The sequence below is a fragment of the Oncorhynchus gorbuscha genome, linkage group LG16 (genome assembly GCF_021184085.1).
Source record: "Oncorhynchus gorbuscha isolate QuinsamMale2020 ecotype Even-year linkage group LG16, OgorEven_v1.0, whole genome shotgun sequence".
NCBI lineage: Eukaryota > Metazoa > Chordata > Actinopteri > Salmoniformes > Salmonidae > Oncorhynchus > Oncorhynchus gorbuscha.
The window spans coordinates 18,830,534-18,853,488 of NC_060188.1; the positions used below are offsets into that span (position 1 = coordinate 18,830,534).

The 22,955-nt window shown below is 44.4% G+C and overlaps 1 protein-coding gene across 13 annotated transcripts in view; it reads left to right on the forward strand.

Annotated features, from left to right (window-relative positions):
• Positions 1–21,809, forward strand: part of LOC123998977 (nuclear factor 1 X-type-like) — a 173,968-nt gene extending 152,159 nt beyond the window's left edge. For 7 of the 13 annotated variants that reach the window (XM_046304271.1, XM_046304272.1, XM_046304279.1 and 4 more), the window contains 7 exons: positions 442–572; positions 1,789–1,863; positions 6,609–6,737; positions 10,744–10,919; positions 11,966–12,113; positions 13,711–13,802; positions 16,591–21,809. In XM_046304271.1, the coding sequence (XP_046160227.1) occupies positions 442–572; positions 1,789–1,863; positions 6,609–6,737; positions 10,744–10,919; positions 11,966–12,113; positions 13,711–13,802; positions 16,591–16,605 (766 nt within the window). In that variant the 3' untranslated portion in view covers positions 16,606–21,809. The remainder of the gene's footprint in view (positions 1–441; positions 573–1,788; positions 1,864–6,608; positions 6,738–10,743; positions 10,920–11,965; positions 12,114–13,710; positions 13,803–16,590) is intronic. The other 6 variants (XM_046304277.1, XM_046304283.1, XM_046304273.1 and 3 more) reach the window with 5 other exon arrangements.
• Positions 21,810–22,955: the final 1,146 nt, after the last annotated feature.

Below are 22,955 nucleotides of genomic sequence, written 5' to 3' on the forward strand. Positions count from 1 at the left end.
GTCTAGGTACACAGTCTAATCTGAGGGACTGTAAATGAAAAGCAGGACCAGAGTTGCCTACCCCGGTCTAGGTACACAGTCTAATCTGAGGGACTGTAAATGAAAAGCAGGACCAGAGTTGCCTACCCCGGTCTAGGTACACAGTCTAATCTGAGGGACTGTAAATGAAAAGCAGGACCAGAGTTGCCTACCCCGGTCTAGGTACACAGTCTAATCTGAGGGACTGTAAATGAAAAGCAGGACCAGAGTTGCCTACCCCGGTCTAGGTACACAGTCTAATCTGAGGGACTGTAACAAACATGGCCATGTTCAGATAAAGGATGGTGAATAAAGCTTCTAGCCGCACTTATCTGTCTCTCAGCAGACTGTACTTTGTCTCCCAAGTAAATAATATTCCTGACTCCACACCCTTTAAGTCCCTTTCTCTCTCCCTCTCTCCAGCTCCAACAAGCGCAAGTCCATTGACGACAGTGAGATGGAGAGCCCGGTGGACGATGTCTTCTACTCGGGCCGCTCCCCTGCGGCCGGCAGCAGCTCCCAGTCCAGTGGCTGGCCCAACGATGTGGACGCAGGTTAGATACCCCCATAACCCCCCCCCTCCCCACCCTATCTAACACCCCCTGCTGTGTTTTATGGCACTGTTTCCCCCTACTGTCTGTCAGACCTGTTTTCATCCCTCTACCCTCACTCCTCTCCTCTCCTTCCCTCACCCTCCCCCTCCTATCCACCTGCTCTGTAGGCCTGTGTTTACATCTTTTCTAAATACTTTCAGTGTGCTCTGCAGTAGTAGTATGTAGTAGTATACCAGTGTGTCTGGTGCTCGGCTCTATGCTCAGTAAAAACAGTATTAGATTCAGGCTCCTAGATTGTATTTTTTAACCTTTATTTAACCAGGCAAGTCAATTAAGAACAAATTGTTATTTACCATGACGGCCTAGCAAGAGGCACAAGGCCTCCAGTGGACGTCATGTTCTGTGGTTAGAGGTTCTTTGAATGGGTGATGTGTGTGTGTGTGATGTGACATGTGAATCACAGAGCCTGCTGACAGACTTGACTTGACTTTTTAAAATTGTCATTTAATTTAATTTAACCTATTCAACTAGGCAAGTCAGTTAAGGACAAATTGTTATTTACAATGATGGCCTACACCGGCTAAACCCGGACGTCCCCCTATGGGACTCCCAATCACTGCCAGTTGTGTTACAGTCTAGACTTAAATCTCTATGAAAAGCTTTGTATTAAAGATACAATGTGGATAGCTTTTGGCATAATATTTTCCAAGAAAATATCTCTACAACCCCCCCCCCCCCTTCTTGAAATCACAAATTCTCTCAAAGTTGTGACTCTACACAGACTCCCATAGACGCTCCATCCTCTTAGCTGCACCCTCCAAACCTCCCTGTCTCCTTATGGTTTTACCCTCCAACTCCTCTGTTCTATAATAGATCATGTTCATGAATTAATGTAAGGTGTGCATCCCTTTCCATCCCCAGCCCTCACAGAAGCCTCCTAATGGTGGCCAATGGGAAAGGTGGAGGGAGAGGAGTGAATGTATTTGTAAAATGTGTCTGCTTTAATGTGGCCTCTATATGGACGCAGTTCATTTACAAACACGTTATAACAACATCATATTCATAATTGTGCCACTGATCTTATTTCATTACATGTCAATCATCCTGTACTTAGCTCTGATGTCATCAACTGAGTGGATTGTGGTTAACGTTCCACCCTGCTAATTCCCCCTCCTCCGTGGTTAACTGTGCCCTTCTCTCCTGTTTGGACTTCCAGTGCAGCACCATTTGGCCAGTGTGCAAGAGAGGAAGATAAAGCATGAAAACGATGGCGTGCAGTTTCCTTATCATGGTTAGAAAACATTGCACTCATATATACGTATTATAATCTATGCTGTACATTAACTCTCAACTTGTACTGTATGCATCTCTCTGTCTCTCTGCTTGTCTATTTTTCCATACTTCCTAGCGAGTGTTCTCTCCATCCCTCTCTCTGTCCCTCTCTCCATCCCTCTCTCTGTCCCTCTCTCCATCCCTCTCTCTGTCCCTCTCTCCATCCCTCTCTCTGTCCCTCTCTCCATCCCTCTCTCTGTCCCTCTCTCCATCCCTCTCTCTGCCCCTCTCTCCATCCCTCTCTCTGTCCCTCTCTCCATCCCTCTCTCTGTCCCTCTCTCCATCCCTCTCTCTGTCCCTCTCTCCATCCCTCTCTCTGTCCCTCTCTCCATCCCTCTCTGTCCCTCTCTCCATCCCTCTCTCCATCCCTCTCTCCATCCCTCTCTCTGTCCCTCTCTCCATCCCTCTCTGTCCCTCTCTCCATCCCTCTCTCTGTCCCTCTCTCCATCCCTCTCTCCGTCCCTCTCTCTGTCCCTCTCTCCATCCCTCTCTCTGTCCCTCTCTCCATCCCTCTCTCTGTCCCTCTCTCCATCCCTCTCTCCGTCCCTCTCTCTGTCCCTCTCTCCATCCCTCTCTCTGTCCCTCTCTCCATCCCTCTCTCTGTCCCTCTCTCCATCCCTCTCTGTCCCTCTCTCCATCCCTCTCTCTGTCCCTCTCTCCATCCCTCTCTCCATCCCTCTCTCTGTCCCTCTCTCTGTCCCTCTCTCCATCCCTCTCTCTGTCCCTCTCTCCATCCCTCTCTCTGTCCCTCTCTCCATCCCTCTCTCTGTCCCTCTCTCCATCCCTCTCTCTGTCCCTCTCTCCATCCCTCTCTCTGTCCCTCTCTCCATCCCTCTCTCCGTCCCTCTCTCTGTCCCTCTCTCCATCCCTCTCTCTGTCCCTCTCTCCATCCCTCTCTCCATCCCTCTCTCCATCCCTCTCTCCATCCCTCTCTCCATCCCTCTCCTCTCTGCTGCTATTGGGTTCTTCTTGTTTCTCTCCCAGATATCTGTTGTGGTTTGTGGAAGTACCAAAGCCTTTTGGTAACCCAGTAGCTTCACCAAGTCTATTACTACCTCTCAAACACTGTGTCCACTTGCTACGGTAGAGGGCTTGATTAGGGTTGTATATTTTCTGATTCAGGCTGCCAAAAAACTGTAACCTATTGTGCATTTATTTAATTGATTTCAATGTTTAATTGATTTCAATGTTTAATTGATTTCAATTTCTTTTTTGCACTCTTTTTGCATTCGCTCATTCAAAATTCAAATTTCAGTTCATTTACATTGCAAAAGAGTTTTGAATTGCGGTACTTTTGTAATTTAGTCAGCAACACATGCATCAGTGGTATAGCCCTGTGAGAGTGGGTAGAGATTCCAGAGTGAGGCCCTGTCTCCTGTTGAATTGCTGTGAGATGCTTCACCCAGTCAGTTACTGAGGCGGTGCTGTTCTGTGCCCCCCCCCCCCACCTGTCATAGTCTCCTCCAACAGGCAGGACAGGAAGAGGAATACAACACAAACAAACAAGACTAAATGCACTCAGGTGTGCCGTCAAGGCACAAGGCACCGTCTGTCTCTAAAATATTCCACATACACACCCACAAACGTGTACACACACACACAAATGTGTACACACACACACACACACACACACACACACACAATCTGGAGAGTAGCAGCGTTCCGGTCCAGATGGTGCTTCCATGTGTCTACAGCAATGGGAGCTACTGGGTTACAGCAGACATCTGTTCTGGTGGTGGTGGTGGTGGTGTAGGGGGAGGAGGGGAGAAGAGGGGGAGAGGGTCTCAGCTCCCCTCCAAAGGTGATTCACTACCTGAATGGAAGGCTCTGAGGCATATGAGGTGATCATGTAATTCATCATTACTTTCGCTGTCTCCTGCTCTGCTGTCTCCGGTGCCTGCTGAGGGGACATTGATACGCCTCTATGCATTTCCATTGGTTGTTTCCTTCTCCTCTCTCGCTTCATTACAAGCTCAGCCCATCACTGTACTGTAGTCAACGTATTGGTCTGAGATAGCTTGTGGAAGGAGATATGTGTAGTAGGGAACATTGTGTTTTTGATGATGTGTATGTGTGTTGATGGGAGTGAGCGGTATGTATATGTGTTTGTATGTCTGTGTTCCTCTTTCTGGTTGTGGGGCGGGGGGGGTCACGGTCCTCTGACAGTTAGGGCTTTTTGTGGCAGCCAGCTTGTTAGCGTGGCGAGGCTGAAGGGTCATGGGAGCAGTTGATTGGCTGCCAGTCTGCACAAGCCATGTGCCAGGAGTTGGTCTGAGAAATAGCGCAGAACAATCGATCGTGCTCGCTCACGCATACAAACGAGTGCAAGGAAACACACAGGCACACACTCACTCAGAGAGAAACAGAAACTGGAAGAGAGAGATCAGAGTAACTTCTGTTAACATGCTAATCTTTCCTTGGGCATCTTGGCCTTCTTCTCCAGCCCAGCTCTTCACCCAGACGTCACATTTGTTACGATAACTAAATGAAATCACAGAGTGTCCCCTTTAGCCTTGGTGGTTATATTCAGCATGTCCACCCTGAACATTTGTCTCATATAGCCAGTAGCGTTTCACTGGGTGAGACACATTCCTATTTTAATGTCCCAATCCTCTTAAAGTGCCTGAGTGCCATGCTGTGTTTTTATCATCATTAATACCATGCCACCAACTGGATCATCACACTCCCCACTCCCACTTGGTGTCACACATTCCTGCCTAGCAGAACATACGTGCCCGCCTACCCATTTCTATACTTACCAATGCCCACGCAGGCCCAGCTGCAACGCTGCAGTCAGAAGCATTGTGGGTAATTGTTGTGATCAAATGTTTCCCGAAGTAACACTTCAAAAACGTATTTCAGAACGGCTGCCCCGTTAGAGTTTATGTGCTCAGCTTGTAAAAGCTATTTCAGCATCTCCCAGGGCCGTACTGAAACGATCCCCTTTTTATGTCATGTGTTTGTTTTATTTCTGTGAATATGTGTCGTTTAGTCGTTTATGGGACTTCTTGCTAGTAAGGTTTTTTTTCTGTTTGTGAATTTGTTAAAAATGATTTTTGTGTGCGTGCGTGTGTGTATGCACAAAATGTCACAAACTGTGCAGTATATGTTTGTGACTCAGGGCATGCATGTAGAAACATGTGTGTTTGAGTGCACAAGTATTTTTATTTCTTATTTTGTTAATTATTCTCTCCAATACTTGATTTCATTCTTTGAATATTGTGGCTCCCTGAGGTCAAACACACCACTTGGCAATGGTCACAAACCCTACAATTCTAAATTGCCTGTTCCGATTACCATACATCAAAATAATTTCCCTCAAACCCTGCCTCACGAGGCCTTGATCATAAAACAGTCTCTTTACTCTTTGCTCTTACACATTTGGCCATGTTTCTGGGCCAGTTGGTAAGCCGGGCCTGTACTTAGTGTGCCTGTTTTTACCAAACTGGGGAATAGTTCATAGTCCTGAAGCCTCAACTGACATTTATAGAAGTAGGAGGACACGTTGATATGTTGTTAAATATATGTGCAAGCTATGCCGTCACTCTTCTACTCCTTTACTTTCTCTCACTCCCCTTTTCCATCCATCCTTCATTGGCATTGGGCCGTCTGCTTGCCACCCTGACTGAACAGCTTGTGTGTGTGTGTTCTGTATCTACCATATCTGTAGGAGATGCATTAACACAATGCAGCCGAGTCTCCCTCCCATCAGCCCAGAGTTACATACAACTGACAGACTGACTTACAAGCAGTAGGCCACTAAATTAAAGGACATATTGATATATCTGTTGGCAGGCTGCAGCTACAATATATCTGAATATAGCTCCACAGTCAATGTGCCGCTTAAACACATTCTGGCCAGTCAATGTGCCACAGAAACACATTCTGGCCAGTCAATGTGCCACAGAAACTAATTCTGGCCAGTCAATGTGCCACAGAAACACATTCTGGCCTAGCTGTGAAGCAGTCCAAAATCACATTCCTTGTAAACAGGCACGTTAACAAGTACAGTCTGTAGGGTGTGTGGGAGGGAGGATGTATTCACAGTGTTGTCATATAGCTGGAGGTCCTGCTGTCTATAGGGATGCTGGGTGCTGAGATCACTGCTGGTGTGGGATTGGTGGTGGGATGTTGTGGTTTTTTATTTGATTTTCCTATACCCTGAGACAAGCCCTACCAATGGTGAGTTTGGGAACTGGAAGCTTGCTCATGGACTCCACGCAGAGGACCAGTTACCAGAGTAGAATGCCAGTGATCAGAATCCTGTCTTTCGCTCATATACTCCAATGGTGGCTGCAATTATAATGCCATTGCATTTCCCAGCTCTCTCTCTCCCCTCTGACACTGTGCCCCAAGCCTTCCTCTGAACCCCCCCCCCCCCCCCCCCACCCTGCGCCACTTCAAAACAACTCCCTCCCCGCTGGACCCCTACTTTACTCTACCCTGGTTCTGATATGCTACAGCACAGAGACCGTACACTAACAGAGAGATATGGAGAGAGAGAGGTTGATCCATCGGTGTAATCAATCGATGCATTGATTTCAGTAGATCACAATTATAAAACCCATTACATTTTTTAAAGTAGAAGTCTTGGTTCTAAATTTAAGTCTTCAGTTAATTTGATTTGATAGAGCAAATAGCCACCAGCCTGTTCATTAAACCCAAGTCTCTGTTCTGCCATTTTGTTGATCCCATTTTTGCCAGGACTCTCCTCGCCTGGTTCTCTTAAGAAGCCGGGGAAATTCGATTTCAGCGCCCTGTCGCAGCAGACGAGGTCGCCTCGCATGGCGTTCACCCACCACCCGCTGCCAATGCTGGCGGGAGTGAGACCAGGTGAGACCCCCCTGACAGCCCTCCCAACCCCCTGCCCATCCCCCATCCCCTGACCCAGACCCAGTGGAGGGGTGGCAGTGAGTGGTGTCCGTAGGGGAAGGCTCTGCTGTCCCACCCTGTGAGGGACAACGGCAGTAGAGTTATGTTTTTGAAAGAAACCTAAGGCACAGAATATACAGTACATTCGGAAAGTATTCAGAACCCTTGACTTTTTCCACATTTTGTTACATTACAGCCTTATTCTAAAATGGATTCAATTGTTTTCCCCCCCTCAACAATCTACACACAATACCCCATGATGACAAATAAACAACTGTTTTTTAGAAATGTTTGCACATATAAAAAAAACTGAAATATCACGTTAACATAAGTATTCAAACCCTTTACTCAGTACTTTGTTGAATCAAGTCTTCTTGGGTATGACGCTACAAGCTTGGTACACCTGTATTTGGGGAGTTTCTCCCATTCTCTGCAGATCTTCTCAAGCTCTTTCAGGTTGGATGGGGAGCGTGGCTGCACAGCTTCAAGTCCAGACTCTGGCTGGGCCACTCAAGGACATTCAGAGCCTTGTCCCGAAGCCACTCCCGCGTTGTCTTGGCTGTGTGATTAGGGTCGTTGTCCTGTTGGAAGGCGTACCTTCACCCCAGTCTAAGGTCCTGAGCACTCTGGAGCAACATTTTCATCAAGGATTTCTCTGTACTTTGCTCCGTTCATCTTTACCTCAATCCTGACTAGTCTCCCAGTCCCTGCCACTGAAAAACATCCCCACAGAATGATGCTGCTACCACCATGCTTCACCGTAGGCATGGTGCCAGGTTTCCTTCAGACGTGACGCTTGGCATTCAGGCCATAGAGTTCAATCTTGGTTTAACCAGACCAGAGAATCTTATTTCTCAGCTGGCTGTCATGTGCCTTATACTGAGGAGTGGCTTCCGTCTGGCCACTCTACCATAAAGACCTGATTGGTGGAGTGCTGCAGAGATGGTTGTCCTTCTGGAAGTTTCTCCCATCTCCACAGAGGACTTTTGGAGTTCTGTCAGAGTAACCATTGGGTTCTCGCTCACCTCCCGGACCAAGGCCCTTCTCCGCCGATTGCTCAGATTGGCGTGGCAGCCAGCTCTAGGAAGAGTCTTGGTGGTTCCAAACTTCTTCCATTTAAGAATGATGGAGGCCACTGTGTTCTTGGCGACCTTCAATGCTGTAGAAATGTTTTGGTACCCTTCCCCAGATCTGTGCCTCGACACAATCCTCTCTCGGAGCTCTATGGACAATTCCTTCAACCTCATGGCTTGATATTTGCTCTGACATGCACTGTCAACTGTGGGACCTTTTATAGACAGGTGTGTGCCTTTCCAAATCATGTCCAATCAATTGAATTTACCACATGTGGACTCCAATCAAGATGTAGAAATATCTCAAGGATGATCAATGGAAACAGGATGCACCTGAGATCAATTTCGAGTCTCATAGCAAAGGATCGCAGCAAATCCTCATAGGTATTTTTATTTATTTTTTGTAACTGTTTTTGTTTCTTGATTATGGGGTATTGTGTATAGATTGAAGAGGAAAATAAGGCTGTAACGTAACAAAATGTGGAAAGGGGGAAGGGGTCTGAATACTTTCCGAATGCAAATTAGGCTAGAGTATAACATACAGTTGTTCCTTCCTGCTCCCTGTAAAGAGATCAATCTCTGTCAGTCTGTGGTTGGGTGCTTAGGTGACTGGGTGAAGAGCCTCCATTCTGTACCTCCATTTCTCTGACCACCACCTTCCCTGATCACCACCTCCCCGAGCCACACTGCCCCAACCCACAACTATAGTCTTACAACCGGTACATGTAGTTAGTTCACGAAGTGCACATGATTCATTGGCTTCAGAACATTATTATACAGAGCCTGATAGAAACTTGGTGTACAGCCCTACATTCTCATGAGTCCTGTATTTTTAGAGAAGACATTTGTTCTTGTTCTGTTGAGTATTTCTCCTGGCTCACGGCTGACAATGTCTTGCCATTTTCCCTTAAAATGCTTTATGCTTATGCCGTTCACCATCAATTATTATAGTCATCTATCTCTTTCTTCTCCTCTCTTTCTTTTCTCTCTCTCTCTCTGACTGAGACGCCTATGGTCGGGGAACCCAGGGAGTGTGTGAAGAGCTTACTGTTATTGTATCTGGCAGTGGAACAGAGTCATTGTGTGAGCCAGTGGTTATTTCAACCCCCTGGGGTCATCGACAAAGATCTCATGATAAAATCAGATATCAACAGTTGCCACAGGGCTGTAACTGGGACATTCGCATTCTCAATCGTATCATCACTATGAACCAGCAGTTCTGAAGTCATTTCTTAAGAGCTCAAAGCAAGTCATTGTGAAGGGTGAACAGTTCACCACAGATAATGAGTATCTGAACTTATCTGAACTCCCAACTCAAAGCTAAAAGTTCCTAAATTGATCAGAAGCAGTGAGGTTGACCACCATGTAATGACATCTACCTCAGAGATGCTGAGATCGCCTCCTACACTCTTAGAAAAAAGGGTTCCAAAAGGGTTCATCACCTGTACACATAGGAGAACCCTTTTTGGTTCCAGAGAGAACCCTTTTTGGTTCCACGTAGACCCCTCTATTGAAAGGGTCCTACATGGTTATCCAATGGGGACAGGATAACCATGGGGACAGGATAACCATGGGGACAGGATAACCAAAAGTATCCTATGAGAACAGCCAAAGAAGCCTTTTAGATAGCACCTTTTTTTCTAAGAGTGTACTCTGCCTCTGGAGCAGTTAGGCAATGCTCCCTTGACAATACTGAATGGAGCACATGTATTTTGTCTCTTCAACAAAGTTATGTATGTCATTCCCATGCCTGTGTGAAAGTGTTTACTGCGTTGTTGTTGTTGTTCTGTGTCGTAGATCCAGGGGGTATGGGGGCGGGGGGGTATGGGGTATAGCCCCCCCCCCCCCCCAGAGAGTTTGGCCCTAGCCCAGTCTCTAATGGGATTAAGGGGGACTAAAGGAGCGGGGATACGGCTCCACCGTGGTAGCATGGAGCCTGGCAGGGAGCGATGTGCTGCTTGGCTGGGGGGTACAGGGCCCTGTCTGGGGGTAACACACTGGAGTTGGCAGCCTCACGCGGGCAGCTGGAGGCCCTGCCGGGTGGGGCAACACTAAAAGGGGCAGACTGGCACACCAGAAGAAAAAGGGAGAGGGTGCGCCCCTCTAATACAAATCAAGGAGATTTGGTAATGGATATACATCTGACAGAGAGGGCTTTGTGTCCCATTCAAACGTTCATTCACACCTCAGTCTCCATATTCAGCTCGGCTGGGTGACTTAAAGCGAGATATTTTCTCACCCGCTCATGCAGGCACAAAAGAGAGCTTCTGTATTCCCCTACAGACCAGCAACACAGGGACATTTAAACCCCCCCACCTGCACACAACCAAATAGATATCATCCATGTGTAGACCACTAACACATGCACATAAACTCACACGTACAGTGTGAACATAAAGATTAGTCTTGTCATAGAGGATCGTTGGAAAGCAGCTTGCCTATTTAAATGCCAAATTGCTGTGGCGCCTGTGAATCACACCCACAAAACAGCACACAGACGCACAGGCATTAAGACATTCTAATTTAAGACAGTGCTCAATGATCTCTTTGTGCGTTTTATTTTTTTGTGTGGTTTGGGGACTGCTTTTGTAATGCAGACCGTTGCGTTTGTGTGCTTGTTTATGTGTAAGCATTTCCTGTAAAGCCTCATTCTTTCTTGTAATACATTTTCACCCTCAGTCTATCATGATTTGATGAAATGAAACTCCTATTTGGACCGATGTCACTCAATGTGCCGGTCCCGGGGTCTTAAGATGTGGCCCCTGTTGACTGTTTTAAACTAAAAGCCCTTGTGTTGTTCACTGCTGAACTGCATGTCTCGCTGTTAATCTCTGTTGATCTCTTATTCACTCTCCCTCCTTTCATCTATCTAACTAACGTATGTCTCTTCTCAGGGAGCCCCCGTGCCTCAGCCTCTGCCCTGCACTTTCCCTCCCCCTCCATCATCCAGCAGTCCAGCCCGTACTTCACCCACCCCACCATTCGCTACCACCACCATCCTGGACAGGACCCCCTGAAGGAATTTGTGCAGTTTGTCTGCGCTGATGGTTCGGGACAGTCTGGCGGCCAGGTAAGGTTTGATGTAAGAGGAGAGTACAGGAGCTGAGTGACACCAACCACTTGTACACTAATATAATCACACATGGGCACAACAAAAGACAAATGAAGGCAGTAAGAATAGAATTCCACGATCTAATGTGTGGCCATACAAACGACACAAGCATGACTAAATGAAGTGGTGATTATTAACACTGTATAGATATGTACTGTGTTTCCCTGTGTAAACACTACACTGAGTACAGTACTGAGATAGAGACCACAGGTTTGTTTGTGTTTCATCACTGTGGACACCATTTGCTGTTAAGTATAGATACAGTATGATGATAAGGAGTGAAACTGTAACAGTGAAAAACATGAAAACCTTTAAGTTATGTAGTATGCAAGGTAAGGAAACAGGGTTGACTTTCTGATTCTTTTTTTTTTTTTTACTTTAACCAATTGCCAAACTGTTGCACCAGTGAGGAGAGAAAGCAAAATACTACTATTGACAATTTCCTGTTGGTCCAGGGTTTTCTGTACTTAATCTTTTTTCCTTGTCCTGTGCTCTTCCAGACCCTAAGGTTCCCTTTTTTCTTTTGCTCCGCCCACCCCCTCAGATTATGTAATCATCAGCACGAAAGCCTACAATCACAGCACATTTCAATCGAGCATACATGTTCTGTCTTCCGCTTTTATTGTATTTATTATTTTGCGTGTTGTTGGTGTCATGTTTTCTTAGTGGAGTATTTTTCCCATGTTTTGATTTGTTGCCATGTTATGGACAAACCCCACCACCAATTGTGCTCTCACCCCACTCACCCCTCCACCATGGACCACCCCAGAACTCCCCTCTGCTCCAAATCCCCTATCAACCCCTGTGGTGATTATTATTTTGTACACCTCCATAAATGACGCAATGCACATACATCATTCGTTTGGCTGTTGTTTCCAACACCCCCACCTCTCCCACCACCCATCATGGATATTTTTTGGACCTGGTCTCTGGAGCTGCGTCCTCTCATGCCGTGTGCGGGTTGTCACATGTCGCCCTCCTGACCCTGTTTGTGTTGTCCGCAGCCAAACGGGAGCGGCCAGAGCAAAATGCCGGGCTCCTTCTTGCTGCCTCCACCTCCCCCAGTGGCCCGCCCAGTGCCCCTCCCCATGTCCGACTCTAAATCCAGCAGCACGCCTCCCGACGGCGGACTGACCTCGCCCACATCTCCGTGTAAGTGATCCCACAGACCAAGTCAGAACCAAAACCAAAATCACCCAATAATTATTTATTTTTTACTGGAGCTGCCCCTCCTCTGTATCTTAGGGCCCTGGCCATCCATCCTCTGCCCACTCCCATAGTAAATACCCCCCCCCCAACAGCCAGCTCACCTCTCACCTCCTTCACCGTCTGGGATCATACTGACCCTAGAGTTATGACAGAAGCCTGTCACCATTCTCCTCTGATGACCCTTTTGTGGTGTCCTCCAGGGCTCTATATTAGGCCCATCCTCTTTCTCTTAGAACACCCATCCTGAGCCCTACCTTGAATGACACTAACCCTTCCTCGATACCCCTGTGCCTCAGCGCTCACAGATGTTGATGCAGAAGATTGCCATCCTGGTTTTCCTCCATTTATATGTTTTATTTAACTCATTTGGCCAGCCCCCGTTATGTCATTTGAGATCGAAAGTAGTCTAAAATAGAAATAGAGTTTATTTCCTTTTTGTCAATTGCTCACTCTAAATCACTTATTATTATTTTTTACTAGTGGCACATATTCAGGGCAGTTTATGTGGACTCCAAAACATCATGCTCCAGTAATTCTGCCATTTCCCCAAAAAATATCCAAACATGAAAATAATATTTGGAGTTATATTTTACTTTTTAGTTGAATTGATTTTTTTATTTTTTATCTGAGTTGGTGGTGTTGTTGCTTTGAAGGTCAGACTTGGAGTTCTGCTTATGTATGTGCAGTTTTCGACTGAAGGAGTGTGTCCATTAGAAGGGTGTGTCTAGATATGGGGCGTGTCTGCCAAAACGCTTCTCACCTATGACAGGAGGGGCACTGGACGGAGCACTTTTTTTCTTTTTTTTCCCTTCTCTTTTTTATATTTCAGATTTTTGTATTATTTTGTTTTATACATTTTTTTCAACCCCCTCAATCAATGTCTCAAAGTCTTTTATGTATTTTATCTATGTTACTGATTCTCAAACACGAGGGTTCCAAAAGGGTTCTGCATCTGTCCCCATAAAAGGACACTTTTTGGTTTCAGCTAGAACCCTTTTGGGTTCCATGTAGATACCTATCTGGAAAAGGGTTCTACTCCATGTAGAAAAGATTTCTACCTGGAAACAAAAGGGCTACTTAATTAAAAGGGTTCTAGATAGCACCTTTATTTCTCAAAATGTACTTAACGTTTGTGTATGCTGCTAAATAATACAGACTTACACACACTACAGCAATTTTCCAGTATCAGATTCTTCACATGTTAGAAGGGTTTGTAATAACAACCTTTGTGTTGCAGTCCATATTGACCTCCAACTTCCCTAAATTTGCTTCAACCTTTAACCCCAATGGGACCAGGGTTATAGTTTGGAGATGTCTGGCTCAGTTCAGTAGCCCTACTCTATCATGCTTAGGGGGACTTACAGTAACAATTATGTGTGTGATGTCAGGTTGAGAGCTTAAAGCAGTATTTTCATTGCAGTATTTACTGAAATTGTTATGAAACTTAAGTACGATGCTCCGTAATTTTCTTTTATTGATCATAGGCTGTGGTTTGTGCTGAAATGGTTTGACCATTTCTCCTTTCTGTGTCTGTCTGCAGCTTACTCCACGTCAGGGGCCCCAGCTCCCAACAGGTTTGTCAGCATCGGATCACGGGACAACAACTTTCTGAACATCCCGCAGCAGACACAGGTGAGCAAACAGCTTTAGGGCTCGATTCAATCCATGACTACAGTCTCCGCTAAACGCAGGAACATTGCCTTTACATTTCTATCGTGCTGTAGCACAGCTCTTCAGCGCTACAGATTTAATCAAGCCCTTACTCTCATCAACACTAGTACCAACACTACCAAACTTCTGCATTAGCACATTAGCTCTTTCTGCTGCTTTCCACAGTGTGTGAGTATATGTTTCCGTGCGTGGTTTCATGTGGTGTGCATGCGTGTATGTGTATTTTTTGTGTGTAGGAAACCTGTCTGTTTTCATTGAGATTATCGGCCCAACTCAGGAAACCTACTTAGGTGAATGGATACATGCCAAAATATTTCTTATTCCCAAACTACTCCCTAAATCTTACTGGTGTATTTCCCCTCCCTCTCCTCATCCCATGATTTGTTGTGAATGTGTGTTTTACAGTGTGTATGTTTTACCGTGTGTGTGGTTTACCGTGTGTGTTAAACTGACCTCTCACTGTTTATTTGGCCCATCTGGAGCCTGCCCCTCAGGCAGCGGGCTCTCTCTCTCCACCGCACTGCCTCTCGCTCATATGCCTCCTCCATTACCCACTGCACTTTTCTCATTAGTGTCCAACCACACCCGCCCCGAGCCAGCTCTGCTCCACACTCCTCCCCACCACATGGAAACCATCTGAAGCCCTCTGCTGCTCTCACCCTCCCTCCCTACACTCCCTCAATTCACTCCCTCTATGCTCTCCCTCAGCTCACTCCCTCTCTCCCTCCTACCGCCCCTCTTCTTCCCTCTCTCTCTCCAGCTTCGTAACATGCCCTGTTTGACTAACCCACCCCACTCATGAGGCTCACCTTACACCACCGTGCTAACCCTACGCCATTTTGTCCCTTCTTTACCCTCTCTTTCTGAACAAACCACACACACACACACACACACACACACACACACACACACACACACTTCCTGTGTAGCCCTCCAGTGCTCTGTGCTATTGAGTATATTGTGTTTACAGTAAGGTTTTAGTTTGCACTGGAGAAATGAAATTGTATAGGGAGCTTTAATTGGTTGCATATGTAGCTCAGAAATGACATTGTTAGCATAATGCTCTATCAAAACATTAATAATGTGCAAAGGCCTTGTGAAAAGTCTGTTTGCTGTGACTGCAGGGCCTGAATAGAACTCTCACTCCCAGAGCATAGATATTTGGTCTCCAAGTGCCCTCTGATGGCAGCAAGGGGGTTCTACGGCCGGAGGAGAGAGGAAACAGGAGAATGAGGGAGGGAGAAAAATAGTGAAAGAGGGGGAGAGGGAGAGTTTCAGCACAGCCCTCCTCTGAGAAGTCACGTCCCGACTGTCTGGTTGCCCGCAGCAACCAGACATGATGTCATAGCCACTTGAACTTGAGAGGGGATGCTGGGGGGAGGAAGGCGTGGGTAAGGAGAGAGGGTGGTCACTACTGCCAAGGATTCCAGAGAGAGTGTTAGAGGGAGATAGATGGAGAGAGAGAGGGAGAGAGAGAGAGAAAGAGACAGAGAGACAGAGAGATAGTGTAACTGACAGAGGAAGAGTTACGAAGCCCGTAGGCTGCTGGGACACAGCCTGCGGCAAGAGGGGGGAGGAGGGAGGCCAAGAGGCAGGAGTGGGGGGGTATTCAGGCGACCTGTTAGAGTCAAACAAACAAACTGCACCTCCCCGGAGGCCCAGAGTTTCCAAGGCTCCAGAATGTTGGCCAGTGTTGACTGGTGCCAGATCCCGGCCGGCGACCCAGTTCTGCTCTCTTTTCACACTGAGCGGGAAAAACTCAATCTGAATACAGGGAGCGTCAGCCATCTCTCCCCCCGCTGCATGTGAACTCTGAGTCCAGTCAGAAATAACAACAGCCTTTAGCAGCAGAGCCACACCATACTCCCACATCACTATAGTACAGTACACTACACTACACTACAGTACTGCCATGGACAGTCAGTCAATATAGCTGAGAGTATTTCCTCAATATGACAAGGGGCTGACAACTGTTGACCATTGTTAGTGTAAGCAATGTGTGGGGGCCTCTAGTGGTCAATTGTGGAACTTAGTGTTTAATTATTTTCAATGGTACACATTTTAACTTAAAACTTCTTCAGGATCAGTAGGTCCCCCACGGGACGGTTGAGCTAACGTAGGCTAATGCGATTAGCATGAGCTTGTCAGTAACAAGAACATTTCCCAAGACATAGACATATCTGATATTGGCAGAAAGCTTAAATTCTTGTTAATCTAACTGCACTGTCCAATTTACAGTAGCTATTACTGTGAAATAATACCATGCTATTGTTTGAGGAAAGTGCACAGTTATGAACTTGAAAAGTTATTAATAAACCAATTAGTCACATTTTGGGCAGTCTTGATACACACTTTTGAACAGAAATGCAATGGTTCATTGGATCAGTCTAAAACTTTGCACATACACTGCTGCCATCAAGTGCCCAAAATCTAAATTGTGTGTGTGCTGGAATAATACATTATGGCCTTTCTCTTGCATTTCAAAGATGATGGTACAAACAAATACAAAAAAACAGTTGTTTTTTTCTTTGTATTTTCTTTTTCCAGATCTAATGTTATATTCTCCTACATTCATTTCATATTTCCACAAACCTCAAAGTGTTTCATTTCAAATGGTATCAAGAATATGCATATCCTTGCTTCAATGCCTGAGCTACAGGCAGTTAAGATTTGGGTATGTCATTTTAAGCGAAAATGTAAAAAAGGGGTGGATCCTGTTAACAATGTCCTCTTTTTTTCTATTTAACAGTCTTGGTTCCTCTGACATGACCTGTCTGCAAACCAGCGTTTAGAATCTTTCTTTACAATTGGGAATTGAAACATGGAAAACAGAAAAATAACCCACGGGAAATTGCCCAACAATCCTTATGTCTCACATAAAAAGTAAAGCAACCCAGGAAATCTTAGCATGATACTAGTAGAGGAACTCTGGACCCGATCACCTAAACAGAAGGACCCCCCCCCCCCACCCCCCACCCATTTTTAAGACGGGAGGATCATAGAATTTGGGAGAGGCAGAGGACAAGTCATCATCTCTCAAAACCACCGAACCAGCAAAACAAGGCAACACAAAAAGAGGAACCTGAAGAGAAAAAAGGTCACCTTCTACTTCGGAACAAGGACACATTGTGCAATGGCTGGGAAAAGCAACTGTTCAACAGTCAGGAAAACTGATGTAGGAGTGGGGATTGAAATTGACGGGAACATCCAATCACTCTCGAAGGCACAAAACACGCCATCATTTAAATGAGGTACACTCCCCACTGTCAAATCACCCACAAAACACGCCATCATTTAAATGAGGTACACTCCCCACTGTCAAATCACCCACAAAACACGCCATCATTTAAATGAGGTACACTCCCCACTGTCAAATCACCCACAAAACACGCCATCATTTAAATGAGGTACACTCCCCACTGTCAAATCACCCACAAAACAAACCCATTAGGTTCCAGTGAAATATGTAGCAGTCTATGCTACTGTGATGTCTCCCTGTCACTCAACACACTGTCAATTGACCAATATTTCCCAGTCTTATAACCATTGACCTAATCAGCCCCACTACTAACAAGACAGAAACCATGCCAAAACATATCCTAAAGGTTGCACTACAAGCTGAATTGACACAAATCTCATGTCCACTATTACACCTACATGGCGTGGGGGAAAACAGGCTTACCTATGATTGTATTGTTATTATTAGTGAAAGAGAAAAAAACATATGAAAAGTCTCAGCCTACAGTTCAGCAACACAAGGCCTCCACTCTAACCAGCATCCCAGCAGAAGAACCCAAACCCAAGTAAAGCAAAATGCAATTGCCCAGTTCACTCTTGCAAAACTACAACTGCGACAATAATCAAGTGCTAAGTATACCCACTTTCATTTGAATGATGAATGCCATTTGTAACACACATATACACACACACACACACCGGGCCCAAGTGGTGTTATTACGTCTAGAACACATGCTATTCACACGTTTCCAGTACACTCTTTTTGCCCCTTGTTGTAGACACAGAACCCAACACACATACTTAGTTAAAAATACAGGTGTCTGCTTTAACACCCAGAACTACACAGCTGTAGTAGTAATATTCCCTTTTGCACAGAATTGTTTTATTTTTTGTTTCTTCTCTTATTGGACTTGTCCTTCTGAATTTGTTCGCTTTAAAAAATGTGTTTGAATGACAGCACCTTATTGAGAAATACAGCGGGTGGGAGCGAGACTTCGAGTGGTATTGCCAGGAAGGGTGATTCTGTCAGTGTTCAGTACCATGTAGTGAAACAGTGACATTAGGTTGCTGAGGGCCCAAAGTCCACCTCCCTCCCATCTCCCTGAAGTTGACCCTTTTTGTTTACACTCCCAGACTGCCCCTGTTCCAAGAACAGAGAGCCACGCTGCGGAGCAAAATGATGTGACATGTTTGTTCCCATGTTTGGGGAGGAGAGCCTGGGTTGAAGTCAGAGGCCATATTGAGATGGTCTGGCAGGGTGCTATGGTCGCCTCTTTTCCCTGACACGATCTCAGCTCCCCATCCTATCCAGCCTGTTCGTTCTGTTCAATCAGCCCTTATAGATCAAACTGCCCTAAAGATACCTTACCAGCCAAAAGTTCAACCTTTTGAAATCAAGAGGGACAAATTAAATGAACACACTTAGCACAGCGCCACTTGACAAACTCACACACTCACATGCAAACTTACAGTATAAGTAGCAGTTACAACCTCCCAGCCCAGACCAGATTGACTGTAAAGGGAAGTCTTAACATAGGGAAATCTCTGAGGAAACCTTTTGTTTTTAATCATTCACTTTTTATTTGAATTCCTAACATTACTAAGATTCAGTTCAACATCAGCTCAAATCACCAACCTCACAAAATAACTGGACTGCCTGGTCATGTACTTCACTGCAGGGAAACAATGTTGCCAGACGGCAACCATCTCATCAGCTTGATAGAGAACTAGCACTGCTGAATAAGAATTATGATGGCTATGGTGATTTCTTTTCTAATCTATGGAAGTGCCTCTGTATTCCCATTATGCAATTTGTTAAACATGAATTCAGGTTATTTTTCTCACATATAAGCTAATAGTGAATGGTGGTGAAATGCTATGTCTGGGGAGAAAAACAGTGACAGCTCACTGAATAATTGCAATCATCTTTATATATACACACATATATATTTATAGATATACATTTTTTTATTTGCAAAATAAGCTCTGTGGCAGTCTAGTTATTTTTTGAAGCATGGCACAGTCAATTGATGCATCTTAAATATCTGATTAGAGCAAAAGTACCAGTCCCTACACCCACACCTACATCTAATAGCAAAACGTTTCCATGGCAAATACTATAGATACATGATTTATATAGCAAACAATAAAGTGACATTGTAGTCAAGGAAAATAACAGATTAGATTTTGGTTATTCTTTCTTGTTTGGGAAGTATTGTTGAAAAAAATGTATGTATGTTGATTGAGCCATGTGCAATGCCTTGGGTAGATAAATTGTGTTTGTCTGTTAGAGATTGTTTGAGGGTGTCACGAGAAAAGAGAGGCTAAACCCTCTATTTTTTTGTTTTAAGTCCACTAGCTCCGGGACTCTAAACACGAGGGCAGACAAAAAAAATCCCAGTCTTTGTAAATTGAAAATGAGTTTTTTTCTTTTTTTCTTATTCCTTTAAAAAAATGTATTTGTAATGATTTGTTTTCTAAATCTGGGAGGGCTGAAGGAACAATTTAGCAAAACAAAAATATATATCATTAAATGAAACTGGTGCTTTTTACGAAATAAAGTACATTCAAACTCTATTATACATAAATAGTAATAAACAAAATTAAGTGTTATCATAAAGCACATTTTAGGAAACATGCATTATTCTATTTCTCTTTTTGTATTTACCAAGGGGGGAGGGGTTCATTATATGAAAAGGTTGTGACAAAAGGCATTTTTCTTCAACCTTTATCCCAGAGCAGGAAGAGGACTGTTCTGTTTAGTTTGATTAGATGGTTGTCCTGACAATGGGATGATGAACTAGTGGAAAAGGCCTGACGTAATGGACATCTGGGCCTTGTCAGTATCACCAGAGAACTGACTAAAACATGACCTATTTAACAGATGAATTGCAACTTGCATCCAATTTTCTAAACTGTGGACATGTTTAAAACTGGCCAACCAAAGTAATCAAGTTTGGGACACAGACAAGATCTTCCCCATTTTGGGAGATGCATCAGATATGGAATCCATTTTTCTAAGTGTTAGCTCAACCACAAAGTGATTAACAGCGTTTGGAGAGATGGGAGGTGTAATGTGAAATACATTTTGGTAGGTTTAGTTGATTAGTAGACTCCTATCTCAAACCCAAACAAGAGGTGAGGGAGTATAAGGTGTATTTTGAGCACAGAAAGGATGAGAACAGGTTTAAATCGAAGAAGTGAACCCTTCCCCCTTCCACTCCCAATCCGCAGTGTAAATTATTCTAAATATTTGTTTGGTGATGTAGTGTTAGAATCAGAGCATCTTAAAGGTTGTCCCTAAAAAGTGCCTTTTGTTCACAGACTCCATCTTGTAATCCCGAGTGCCCGTCTCAAAAAAGTCCCCTCCTTCATATTTCTTCTATATCCTCTCCTTCAAGCTTTTCAAAGCAGTATATATAGTACTAAAGGAAATTGGTGTGATTTAGTTATTTTTATTGTTGAATAATTAAGAAAAGCACAAAAAAAAAATCTGTCTTGCTTGTCTTCCTGTATCTTGTCTTCTGTCTCTCTTGGACACTGGAGTAGTCTGTAGCTGCGTTACCCTCCTTATCCCTCCCCAAACCCCTTTTCTCTGAATGGAGGGGTAAAAAAAAGCAAAACTTTGTCTGAGCAGAATGCAGTTAGCTCACATGTTATTCTTGTCTGTATGCTTCACATTGTATACCATACCGATCTCTTCAGCTTCTCCATTGAACAGCTAATGTAAGTGAACAAGTTACACCGGGTGGGCTCTTGGGGTGTGGCGAGGAGAGGGTCTGTGAGGGCGCCTAGTTTTTCACTGGGATGTATTTGATAACATATCACAACGTGGAGATAAAATACACATAGGAATTTCCCTCTGAATGTGCAAGGGAGCTGCATGGCAACTGGGGTAGAATAGGCAGGTTTTTAATTCTTGTTTTTATCAAACATTTTTTTTTACAGAATTTGGATTGTCATATCTTATACAGCAATGCTACATTGAGACCATTTAATGATGCACCTTTCTAGTGGTTGTATGAGACCAGCTATTAAAACAAGTGAAAAAAGTACCTGAAATGACTAAGCACCTTATATAACAGAATGGTTTCAGCCCAGGTAGACTGGCAGGCTCAGATCCACAATCAAGAGAACCATTACACCCATTTACTAGAACCCTAAATGAACAGTGAGAACAATTACAGACTAAAGTCATATGGTTCTATACACTATGTGACACGTGGTACAGTTAAAGCACCTTGAAATTCCACCAGCAAAATCAAGAGTGGGCTTGATAGAGGGCCAACTTGTTTCCTACAAGAATATGCACGTTTTTATTGTAAGTGATTGCAGCCAGCAGCAGTATTAGCCTTGACAAGTAAAGCGCCAGTCGAGAAGCCAGAGTGACAGGTTTCAGTGTGTGCTTTGCTTGGGCAGAACGTTGGTCCCTACCTATCTTGCCCTGTAGCACCAGAGAGCTGTCTCTCCCTGGCCCTCCATTTTTTTTATTTTCCTTTGGGTTTATTTTTTAAAGTGTGTAGGGCCATGTTTAGTAGAGTGGACCCCCAGCTGGCCTTGCCCCCACCCCCTAAGCTCCCACCGCACCCCTCAGTGCAGCTTCCCTCCCTCAGGAATACACCTCCCAGAGCCCATGGTGAAATGCATGTGTTAATTACAGTTTCTTTTCCATAATAATAAAAACAGTTTGAAAAGAGCAACACTTGAATAAAAGGATGTTCTTGACTGTAACTCACCTGTTTCTGTCTGCTTATTTTCAGATTGCTGTTTGATTGGTTAGGTGGTTTGCCTGTGCTGGGGATGAGAACCCTAGAGTTGCATCATGTTATAGAGTGGGGTAAGAGGCCAAAATAGTTTCACTGCTTATCAGAAAATCTACTTACCAATACTGATAATGGAGGGTCAAGTCCACAGGAGTAGCACTACTCATTCCCACATGATACTGAAATGCCTGGACTTGAACCTGAGTGTGTATAAATGACATTTCCTGTAATAACTTGATCTTATGGATTACAAAGTGAGTTTCATTTCAGTTGGCCTCATTCATTGTCCAGACCAAGAATGTGGTGCATACGGGAGTGTTTGGCATGAAATAAAACATAAGAAGCCATGATATATTGATGTTTAATGAAGCTGAGCATTGTTGCAGACCATGTCGATGCTGTAAAATGCCAGTGTCAGTGAAAGCCATGTTCACAAAAACAGATGCAGTCAAACATATTGTCATGATCACTATTCACTATTCCTTTAAAATAGGTTGAGATTGAAAACTTTGTTCACATGTGTATTTGTTTCAAAGGTCCAATAAATAAATCAAAGCTGAAATTTTTCACTTAAGTCCAAAATGGCCTGAACTAAATGCACAATGAATTTGGTTTGAGTGTAATTGATCTTACTTGTGGCAAGTTGAAGGTGCCTGCAGGGTAAAAAAATAGCCATTCAACCAGTTTTGAAAAGAGAAAACAGGAAATTCTGTGCAAAGGAGTCAATACATTTGAATACATCTGTTCAATCCAAACTCATAAAAGCTCATCTCTTCACAGACCCATTAAACTCCTGCCATGTTAAGTTAAAGAGAAAACCACACATTTCTTGGTACCCTCCGTTCCCTCAGAAAACCCACAATAGCAACATCTCAAAACACTGAGAATCCTTAGTGTAATAAGGCATGTGTCAACCAAGCCTCATGTTTTACTATCTCAGTTGGAAACAGGTGGTTAAAGCTAGGCGATAGCCAGTTTAAACTTCAGATTCACCTCATCACTAAAGACTGTTGAATAGTCTGAATAGGCTCATTCAGGCTGTGGATGATGACAATGATTGGTTATGACTGGGTCCTGGTTTTAATAAAGACTTTATACGGACAACCTTCATGTG